Consider the following 11,480-nt stretch of genomic DNA (forward strand, 5'->3'; position numbering starts at 1 on the left):
AACGAGCCTCGTTCTGATGATACTCGTGTTTTTAATCACTGCAGACATGAATGCATTCTTTTCATACCGTCACTGTGACAGGGAGAGGTTCGCCGCTCGATAAGCGTGTTGTCACACCCCAGAGTGCTATGCACCTTTTTCTTACCTTTGCCCCTCCAAAACGTGCCACTCCCAGTGATGTCGCTCACGTTCACAGACAAGATGATATTTATAATTAAGGTTGTTATTGTCACTCAAGTTTTATGTGAACTTGTAATGATTTAGACTCTCATCTTAATGTTTAAGTTACTTTATGACTGGATGGTGAAGGAGTGAGTGCTCGTCTCAGGATATTTTGAGATTTATTGGACCACAGCTAGTGATAATTAATCCTGATGAAGAGGTTACATGCATTAAGTCCTCTGTCAGCCAAGCGTTGCATTAAAAAGTCAACAGGATTTTAACACATAGCACAATGCAAGATAATACTTTGGAGTCGGGGCTGTTTCTTATGTTAAATTCAAAGTCCAAAGATCAATATAAATGATATTTTTACTACTTTTATACCCTAATGCAAGTAGAAGATTCAAGATCTTGAATCATATAATATATAATATTGTATAAAAATATGAATAAAGTGTTTTATTATTTAAAAATGCCTCCATTAATTCAAGTTCGAGGCTATTCTTGGTTAAAATCCCACACCCAGTTTTACTTCCCTGACGTCTAAGTTGAATTGCAGGTCCGTCTGCACTCCACCCAATTCCCTTTTTTTTCAGTCTGCAGACAGGCAGCAGAGCAATTATTTAGGTGTTGGTGGTGGTGGTGACGGAAAGAGGAAAATCTAGAGTGAGTGAGAGAGGGCGAGGGAGTATTCTTTGATTGTTTGTTTAAAGCCACACCCTTGGTTGGCCTTGGAATCTCCTCCCTTAAGGTTAAGAAGCAAGCCAAGGAATGACAAGGGTGTGATTGTGAGTGTGGAGTAATAGACAGGTGTTTAGACCTGAGTCTAGTCGTAGTGAGAGTTTGCTTGATCTACAGCCTGTGTGTCACGGAGACTTCTGTAGAGGTATGTATCCCGTCTGAACCCGTCGCCAGTTTACAGTTGTGATATTTCATTTTAAATGAGCTTGAAGTAATGATTTTATGTGTTCTCTGAGACAAGATGCTTTGCAGTAAGGTGATATAGGTGTAACATGTTGTAAATTATGATTATGTAATGATTTAAAGATGTGTTCATGACACCATACCTTTAAGTAACTTTACTGTGAGGAATTAAATGCATGTCATGTTACTTATAGATATCACACACACAAACCTTACAGGATTTCTTGTCCAGGCTTGCTGTTAACTGTCATTGCTTAACATACTGTAGAAAACAAGCACACTGCCAAACAACCTGTCCAAATACAAATAAGACAGCACAAGTAAATACTTTAAAATCCTCACAAGACAACGCTTAAGGCTCAAATGTGTGTAGACAGCAGAAACAGGAGATTATACTTCATCTATCTGAACATGTTCAACTGTCAGAGAAGCTCAGAGAAAAGTTCTTTGCCTCTAGACATCAGTTACAAGGACCTGTCAGACTACTTCTACTAGAAACTGCAAATTTATATAGACAAACTCAACACTAAACACACTAATGGCACTTTTTAAACAGTTCGACTGTGACTGACAGCACAAATGTCGCCTTCACACACCTTGAGGTTTTACTGATATAGAAATGTTTGTGCTCATGCTGGAGCGTGCACGTAGTTGAAAGGGCATGATTTTTATCATCAGTGGCTAATAGGCATGTCACCTGTACGCCCCTTCTGTTGTGCTGACAATGGTTTGTTTAGAGAAGGTGTGTTGTGGAGGGAGGGTGGGTGTGTCATGTCACTACAGATCAAGACAAACCAGTTCAGGGCTCAATCTGGGAGTCTGGGGTTGAGCAGACGCCGAACTTGATGTATAATAAACATAGCAATAATATAAAGAAGAAGGAGAATGTGCATTTGAGGGCTTGTTAGTTGGAGGAGCTCCATGAGTTTGCATGTGAGCTGATCTCAGGTCAAGCTTTAACACTGAACATGCACTGGAGTATGTATATATATATATGTGAAAGGTCTCAGCCTACGGTGCCACCTAGTGGTTCATGTGCTGTAGTTTCACTGTGTGATGAACTCTCTTCCCCTCTTTACAGGTGAAGTTACAAAATGAGCCGCTACTCATCAAGTAAGTTACAACAAAAAGCATCAAATTCAATTCAAGTTTTATTAATTTGTACATATTTAATAGCTTTTCTTATGATAAATCAAATCAAAATACATTTGCCTCGGAGGGGTTAAATTAAGTGTTTAAAAGATGTCTAACTGATTTAAATATGTGAACACTCATGTCGTCCTGATGTCGTCTTTGCAGCCACTAAGACGTCCCTCCTGAAGGACAACAGCTGGATCCGAAAAGCGGATGAAGAGGATGAAGATGTTGAGTAAGTCCTACAACGCAAAACACATTCCACACAAATACACACCTAAGGAAACTGTTGGGTGTGACTTCACGCCTCACTTTTCCTTCCTCATACATTCAGTGTTGAATCATCCTCTGTGGTATGACTGAATTTATTTGTTCCTGTTTTGTTTTTTTTTCCTCCTCTTCAGCCGTGACCCAAACTTTGGCCGGTCTGTTCTGAGCCAGTACAGATCCACTGAGAATCTCGGGGGGTAAAAAACAAACACAAAAACATTTCAACTTCTCCCCCTCAAATAAAAGGACAGAATTCAAATATATTTACTGTGGAGACTGGGTGTTATACAAATAATAATCTGAGACATTCATTTACGTTTTGTGACATATTGTGTGTTGCTCTTAGTGCAGACACGGAAGAAATTACTACCACCAAAACTATTCGCACATCAACCTCTGTGCAGGCTCTCACCAAGAGGTATTATTTTTATTAACATTCTGGTCTCTTTTTCTGTAGAATTTATGAATTATTTTGATTTTTTCCATCTCAGCGGTTGTAAAAAAATCAGATTTTATTTTTATTTCCGCCCCCTGCAGATTCAGTGGCAGTCAGGATGAGCTGAGGAGCAGGTTGGTGCTCAATTTATAGACACACATTTATAGAGACACCTCCTCATTCCTCATTCCTATTGCTTCTTTTCTATTGGCAGCACCCTCCCTTCCAGCAAGACTACATCCACCTACACTAAAAGGTACATTCCATTCAAATCTAATGCAACAATATCGAGTGATTTGGAATCATCTGAATGTCTTACCTCTTTGTTGCAGCTCATATTCAAGCTTGAAGTCTGATTCTCCCAAGATGTACGTGAAAGCTCCAGTTTATTACACACAATGCAAAAAAAAATCAACAATAAAAAATAATGTGAATAAGAAAAGCCACAAGAAAAGCACTACACCCGAGCATCTTCTAACCTGGTTTTGTTTTATTCCTCCTTTAGCACCACAACCACTACTGTGACCGAGAGGGGAGGCACTGAGAGCCCCACCACCACGCTTAGGTGAGAATATGACAGCATTGATATGTTACCGTCCTGTCACACGTTTAATCAGTTTAATAACAACTGAGTTTTGTTTTTTTTTGCAGATCCCCTGTTACCACGACGTTCACCGAGCGTGTCAAGTCTTCAAGCAAAGGGTAAAATATTTAATATGCTACTACCTAATCATCAGTTTTGGTTCATAAGATAAATCTGAGGGGTCATGAGATAAGAATATAAAAATATGATCATCTGCTACACAAAATTTAGATTTGTTTTTTAAACTCTTTTCTAATTTTTGCTCTAATTTGACCTCTTTGGGCCTCTGACAGTATAAATAAATATAAATAAAGATATAGACATCTGAAATGTGGCACATAACCTCACCTGTGATCTTCACACAGGGCACAATACACAACCTACTCACCTACCAGAACAACCAAAGTGACTGAGACAATTGTTACCAGTGATAAAGAGTAAGATATTATCAGATCATTAAAAAACTTATTAAATTAGTCTAATTAAAATCTTTACATCACTCATAATCTAACTTGTATTTGCAGTGCGGAGGACAAGCTTTACGACACGCTCATCCCGTCGTCTATCAAGAATGATTACTCACCCACAGACAGGTGATACTTCCAAACTTGGAAAATGAATTGTACAGGTAATCAATTATTAATTACAATTATTAATTATTACTGCATATTTTCCTCTTTGCAGCAAAAGAACCTACTCCACTACTGAGATCGTGACGGTGAAAAGCAGCCCTGACACTGAGTGAGTTTCTTCCCACAGTGGATGAGACTGGTGGTGATATTCTTTATTTCTCTGCTGTTGATTGGTGAAGCATGCGCCTCATGTATCAAGGATAAAGTCCTTAACGCAGCAACCCAGTTCGGTTCCAGTCAGGGGTCATTTGCTACATGTCGTCTCCTCTGAATTTCCTGTCGAATAAAGCTTCAAATGCCCCCAAAATATATGTAAAAACAATTCTACAAACTTAGATTTAAAGCCTGAAGTGTCTTATCTGTGCCGTAGAGCTCCAGCGCTGTCAAAAACAAGTAAAATGTTCCTTTATTATCGTGTTTTTTCAGTCAAACCCACACACAGCATCGCCGCTGAAAATAGTCCCCAACAAATGCACGATTTTCCCCCGTTGGAGTAATGTTTGCTAAACACTACAGTGCCCAGCTGATGAAGGAAATGACTGAGCTTCTTTTAAACAAATGAAATGATATGAATATCCTCAGTAGGAACCAAGGGTTGAGGTTGAGGTTGAGCGCTACAGAGAGAGGGTAGAAGTGATTACCGAGTTGGTTTCCTGGGATTTGTTACCGAGATGAAACATATAGACTAATGTTGGCCTTTAAAACTATAACAAGGTTAGATTTATATTGCAATGTCACTGAGTCCTTACATAATCTCCACCACGAGAGACATGTAGGCTAACTGGAGGCCCAGAAGGCCTGAAGGTGAATGAGTGTGGTCTTCTTCTTCTTCTTCCGACTCTTTGTCTTACAGCCCTGGAGCTCAGATAACATGTAATAATGACATATTAAGTAATATTATCCTACAGGTACTTGTTATATCAGAACATTTTTCTCATGAATGCATACATCGCTGTGTTTTCTGTGCAGTGCGGAGGACAAACTTTACGACACGCTCATCCCGTCGTCTATCAAGAATGATTACTCACCCACAGACAGGTGATATTTTCATTTAACCCCAGAAAATAAATCATATGAGTGATGACACCAGTCAATCAATGATTATACACTGTAACAAGATGTATTTTGTTCTTTACAGCAAAACGACTGTCTCCAGCTCTGAGACTGTGACGGTGAAGAGCAGCCCTGATGGGTGAGTTTCACTCAGTGACGGTGGCATTAAATATTAGACAGTCGGATAAAAATAATATTTCCACTTCCAAGCTTGGAAAATGAATTGTACAGGTAATCAATTATTAATTACAATTATTAATTATTACTGTATATTTTCCTCTTTGCAGCGAAAGAACCTACTCCACTACTGAGATTGTGACGGTGAAAAGCAGCCCTGACATTGAGTGAGTTTCTTCCCACAGTGGATGAGACTGGTGGTGATATTCTTTATTTCTCTGCTGTTGATTAAAAAACAATCAATATGAGGATCAACTGGTGAAGCATGCGCCTCATGTATCAAGGCTAAAGTCCTTAACGCAGCAACCCAGTTTGATTCCAGTCAGGGGTCATTTGCTACATGTCATCTCCTTTGAATTTCCTGTCGAATAAAGCTTCAAATGCCCCTAAAATATATGTAAAAACAGTTTTACAAACTTATAATTAAAGCCTGAAGTGTCTTATCTGTGTCGTAGAGCTCCAGCGCTGTTGAAAACAAGTAAAATGTTCCTTTATCATCGTGTTTTTTCAGTCCACCCCACACACAAAATCCTGCTGCCACCAAATGTGTATTAGTCCACCGCTGAAAATAGTCCCCAATGCCCAGTTAAATTTTTTTATATCATGAACATGGATGCATAGATTGCTGTGTTTTCTGTGCAGTGCGGAGGACAAACTTTACGACACGCTCATCCCGTCGTCTATCAAGAATGATTACACAGACAGGTGATATTTTCATTTAACCCCAGAAAATAAATCATATGAGTGATGACACCAGTCAGTCAATGATTATACACTGTAACAAGATGTATTTTGTTCTTTACAGCAAAACGACTGTCTCCAGCTCTGAGACTGTGACGGTGAAGAGCAGCCCTGATGCGTGAGTTTCACTCAGTGACGGCGGCATTAAATATTAGACAGTCGGATGAAAATAATATTTTGTCTTGTTTTTTTCAGAGATGGTTTTAAAATTACAACAACCACAACGACTTCCTCTACGTAAGATAAACCTTCATCAGTCATTTTTAATGTAAACATACTCAAAAAAACGAGGACTGCACTCATAATCACCATATTTTATGTTTGCAGGCCTGTGGATGACCTGTACGACACCCTCCTGCCTAAATCCATCACCTCACCCACCAGGTGACGACCGTTTACGGAGATGTTTCTATGTACAGTCAAGTTATCCCACTTTGTTCTGACTCTGTCTTTTGTGTCCTTTAGAGATGAAAGCCCAACTTACTCATCGACATCCACCACCCGCCGAAGGTAACCACGCTGCAGACTGTGCAAGAAAACTGATTTTTTATTGTCTATTTACTGCTGTTGGAATGGGTGACTCCAGATGTTTTGTTAGAGTAAATAAATCCAAGAGCATTTTTTATTAATTTGTCACTTACGGTAACTAAAATACAATATTTTAAAAAGTCCAAGTTAACCTAGATCTAAAATGAGTTACTTTAAAGGTCCAGAGTGTCTTGATTTACAGAATATGGCAGAAATTGAATAAAATGTGCGTAAAAAATAATAAAATTGTGATGTTTTTGTTATCTTAAAATGAGATTTCTATAGCTACAGGCGCTGCTGCCATGTTAATCCATCATGTTTTCTAAAGCGGCCCTAAACTGACTCGATTACGCCTTCATGGTCGAGTTGCCACCGTAGTTTCTCTCACATGCTAGAAAGGAGAAAGTGAGGCGATGGGGTTGCAATCAGCAAACTAGTTTATGATATGCGTTGATTCTAATATCTTTATAAACATCCAAATAAATACTTAAGTATATAAATGTTCATTTGCCACCATATCCAACTCATTCCTATCCCTCTTTGACGCACACAGCTACAGCTCGTACACTGATGACGTTCCTTCGGTCCGCACCACCACCCGCACCATCAGCACCAAGCCCAGGTAATAATTTGACTGCCTCTTGCAGGCGTGTGTGTGTGTGTGAGTGTCTGTACAAACAGATTAAAATGTGGCTGCAGCGTTTCTATTGTGGCTAATCTGTCGTGTGTTTGCACACACAGTGAGGACTACAGCAGCGACCGTAAATACAGTTACACCAGATCAGACTCCAGGTATGACGGATGCATGCAGCATCTTTGAGTTTACAGAAATATTCTCGTTTTCTCACGTGTGACCTGTGGTTCACTTTGTCAGCAGCATCACCAGTCCATCTACCTACACGACAGCATATAGGAGCAGCAGGTATTCAGTGATATTAAATACATGGCTGGGTTTAATATTGTCACTGTCACTCCTGGAAACTTATAACTGTGTTAAACTCGAACAGCAGCTCGGACGACATCCTGTCAGATACATCCTACTCTAGATCCTCCATCAAGAGCCTGTATGCATCTCCTGAGAGGTAAGAAAAGTCTGACACCATGCTCTCTTCACCTTGCAAAACCAGTCCAAATAAAAAAATACAGCTGAAGCTCACAGGAGCGTCACTAATCCTGCAGTTATTTGGTCATAAACCTCAAAAGAACAGAAAAAGGAAAGCGAATTCATCCTGAAGGTGGCATGAATGTCTGAACTAAATTTTATTCCACTGACATTTCATTCAAAACCGCAAATGTCAACCTCATCTAACGACAACTGGACAATGTTTTTGGGCTCCCAGTGCAGCAGCGAAGACGGATAATGGATATTGAAGCCAAGACTTTCTCTGCAGTCTGATTAGAAACAAATTCAGCTCATTTCAGATACCTGCATATCGACTTTAGAGGATAGCCGATGGGTTCTGAGACCAATGCCCGCGCAAGAGGTGTTAATACTATCCCAACATGCTCCTACCAAAATCTTGGTCCCGTGACTCCAGATTCTGCATTCACATGTGGATATAGAGTTTAACCTCAGGTTGGCACTAGAGTTAAAATCAAGGGATCACTTGACCAAAATTGTTGGGATTCACCTTCTGGGAACCACCATCAATATTTGTACAAACCACTGACAGTGTAAAGAATGCTCACTGATGTTCATCAACCTCTGTCACATACAGGACGGTGCTCGAGAAGGACCTGTGCACCTACTGCCGCAAACCCTTCACTGGCGACGCCAAGATGATCCTGGATGACATGAAGATCAACTGCCACGCACACTGCTTCAAGGTAGGCAGATTATTTTAGTCTCTCCTCCATAAAAGACAGAAACAGTGGTTGAAAAAGAAGCATTAAGATGGTCTACTTAGGTAAATAGAACAATAATACACTGTAAAAATGTCATTGATTTGATTGATGCCTTCAAGTTTAGGCTGGTTATGGTACTGTAGAGCAAATATGTGTTATACTTGTAGTTTATTCAGTAATACTGCATGCAATCTTTTAAAAAGCGATCATATAGTTTGTATTTAAAATCCCAAAAACCAACCACAAAGGTGTTTTCACTCAAACATCTATTCTTCCTCACCCTTCGGTTGGTTTTGTTGTAGCCTTTTCACAGCCGACATTTGGACTTGTCATGGTGGGTGAAGCGCAGGTGTTTCTAATAACCCTTAACGATGACTCAGCGTCCGAGTAAGCTGTGACAGTGTGACAGTGAGTCAGCATTCACCAAAAAAACCCTGGGCCTGTTTCATGAAGAGGATTCTTCAGCACTGCTCAGACGTAGATCGCAAACGATGGCAGCAGTCACGTTTCGTTAATGTCTGTTGCTTGCAAACTGGGGATATATTTGGGTGATGTGCAGGGCACTTTCATGCCCATGTCTGATTCACTGTCACACTTTGAGTTTTAGTAGAGAAACATGTCAAAATTATCTCAAGAAGAAGTTAGGTCATGTTGGAAATTGCAGCTTGCAGGCTTCAAATTTGGTGAAACTGGGTCCTGGGATCAATAATATTAATATTTGCACATGAAGTCATGGTATCATTGGTAACGCCGGTGCAGGCTGTGGTTATCTCATGACTCGACTCCTGTAACGTCCTCCCGACAGGCCTCCCAGCCTGCACAGGGAAACCAGATGATCCAGAACGTTGCAGCCCGCCTAGTTTTCAATCAACCCAAAAGGTCACATGTCGCCGCGCTGCTCGTTGAGCTCCACTGGCTACATGTAGCAGCCCACATTAAACTCAGAACCCTGACACTGACTGCAGTCTCCACTTTTGCACCCATCTACTTGAATGCCCTTATACAGGCATTCTCCGCCAATGAACGCTCATGTGCGATCCAAACTCTTCTCATCCGTTGGTGGAACGTCCCACCAGATCAGGGGCGTCCCTCTCTACCTTCGCTGAAGACCTCCAGCTCTTCAGAGAGGTCCTCCTCTACAACACTACCAACAACTGGACATGACAAATCTATCCCCCTCTACAACTGTCACAGTACTTATTGCTGCACTAACTTGTCCTTGTCGCACTGTACCTTGAATGACTAAATGTAGACGTCAAAATGGAAAAAGGTCTATCCTCTGCATAATTCCACCCAACGAACACTCGACTTAGAAGTCTAATCACAGACATTAGAAACACCTGTGTGGGAGTCATCTGCAAAGAAACGTAACTACAGCTGTCAGATAAATGTGGAGTGAAAGGCACAACATGTTCCTCCTATATGAAAGCAGAATGTCTTTCTTTGAGTACAGATACCTCAGGATTACTTGAGGAAATGTATTTATATTCCACCCCTGAGCAACAAGATGTTGTGGGGAGCCGTGCAGCTGACTGCTCAGCGTGTATCTCTGTTTGCTTGTGTTTCTGGCAGTGTGAGGTGTGTGACGGCACTCTGGGTCATATGAAAGCTGGGGACAGCATGTGGATCTACAAACGCATGGTGCACTGTGAGAACTGCTTTGAGGTCACCAGAGGTAAAAACAAAAAAGTCAAACTCCAAATGAAAGACACTTTATGTGTATTCATGAACACACCTTGAATTAACCAGGTAATATTCTTTTCCCCCCACAGAGAAGTGGCGTCGCTGAGTTTTTTCCGGCCTTCCTTGGAGACATCCACACATGAAGATGGATTACAGTTTTTGGGTGACCTGGGTTTGATTTTACTTCATCTGGGTGTTTTGTCATTCAACAGATACATTATGAATGAGTAACAGGCACACAAACTTTTGCAGCTAGTTGTTGACATCATGATATTCTCTGTATTTAGTCCTTTCACAAATCTGGGAAAGCGTTTCTGATATTCTCCTTAAGTCTGCAGCCTTCAGCGAGACTCTTGTGTGTTACATGTCAAGAGATATTATTGCAATATTTTTGGGCCGGGGGCTTTTCTTTGTGCAATAAAGGCAATCAGTGCATCTTTAGCTATTTTTCTTTGTTCATGTCATTGTTCACGCTTTGATTGTCCGTATGAAGAAATACAAATTGGAATGCAGCAGAATAAAATGGAATAAAGATGAAAATATTTCAACAGAATATAACCTTTATCTTTCTTTTACTAATTTCATTTAAAGTCTACAATAGTTATTGCATTTGTAATTACTTTAAATTACTAAAATAATCAAAATTAAATGAGTGGACTGTATAGAATGCAGTTAATTTAGTCGTGCATGTCTTTGGACTGTGGGAGGAGAAGCAGACACGGTGCTAACCACTGCACCACCTATATATAAAAACAGCAATAACATTTACATAGAATAAAGATCAGGTGTATAAACAGTATGCACCATACGCATGCATAGATTATGTATGAGTAATGATATTTCCATGTTTAAAGAGTGATTTGAGACGTCAAACATCCAAAAATACAATATGTTCATCTAATATTGTCTCTTTATTAGATGTATTATATTATCTATAAAAGAAAATATCATCTAGTTGCACAGGTATTAGACTCACAAGTCAAGGACGAGTATTTATAATGTCAAAACGCTGATTATAGGCCTGTATCAGCTTTATACAGTACATCTGGAACAGCCATGCTATAGAGATACTAATAACGTGTCCATTCTTCAGTTTAGTTTATATGTATTTATGTATTTATATGTCTTTTATGGTACTCTACCATAACGGAAAATGATCAACCCTACTGCATTCACAACTTTAATGCTCTGGAGGCCATTTGACCTAAAATTCCTGGTCATATCTTGAAGAAACTTGTTTAATCTCCTTTAGGATATTCTGCCTGTTTAGTGTTTTTAAGATATCAAAGTTATCTTTTGACATATATAAATG

The 11,480-nt window shown here is 39.9% G+C and overlaps 1 protein-coding gene across 7 annotated transcripts; it reads left to right on the forward strand.

Annotated features, from left to right (window-relative positions):
• Positions 1-851: 851 nt before the first annotated feature.
• scel (sciellin) lies at positions 852-10,715 on the forward strand. Of its 7 annotated transcripts, none has more exons than XM_027290761.1 (28): positions 862-1,048; positions 2,168-2,199; positions 2,386-2,455; positions 2,625-2,687; positions 2,837-2,908; positions 3,028-3,060; positions 3,141-3,182; positions 3,259-3,294; positions 3,432-3,491; positions 3,578-3,628; positions 3,875-3,946; positions 4,034-4,102; positions 4,194-4,250; positions 5,111-5,179; positions 5,280-5,333; positions 5,482-5,538; positions 6,014-6,076; positions 6,177-6,230; positions 6,308-6,349; positions 6,440-6,496; positions 6,578-6,622; positions 7,194-7,262; positions 7,382-7,432; positions 7,515-7,562; positions 7,648-7,722; positions 8,359-8,467; positions 10,058-10,160; positions 10,258-10,715. In XM_027290761.1, the coding sequence occupies exons 2-28, from the start codon at positions 2,181-2,183 to the stop codon at positions 10,272-10,274; spliced, it is 1,557 nt and encodes a 518-aa protein (XP_027146562.1). In that variant the 5' UTR covers positions 862-1,048; positions 2,168-2,180; the 3' UTR covers positions 10,275-10,715. The 7 variants fall into 7 exon arrangements, with proteins under 7 accessions (XP_027146566.1, XP_027146565.1, XP_027146568.1 ...); XM_027290762.1 differs by having other exon boundaries at positions 7,518-7,562; XM_027290763.1 differs by lacking the exon at positions 2,837-2,908 and having other exon boundaries at positions 860-1,048.
• The last annotated feature ends 765 nt before the right edge of the window (positions 10,716-11,480 follow it).

Source organism: Larimichthys crocea, chromosome XVIII (assembly GCF_000972845.2).
Source record: "Larimichthys crocea isolate SSNF chromosome XVIII, L_crocea_2.0, whole genome shotgun sequence".
Classification (NCBI taxonomy): domain Eukaryota; kingdom Metazoa; phylum Chordata; class Actinopteri; family Sciaenidae; genus Larimichthys; species Larimichthys crocea.

Coding starts and splice junctions, on each gene's coding strand:
- scel (XM_027290761.1), top strand. Junction 3,492..3,577: donor AGCCCCACCACCACGCTTAG/GTGAGAATATGA, acceptor TTTTTTTTGCAG/ATCCCCTGTTACCACGACGT. Junction 3,947..4,033: donor ATTGTTACCAGTGATAAAGA/GTAAGATATTAT, acceptor TTGTATTTGCAG/TGCGGAGGACAAGCTTTACG.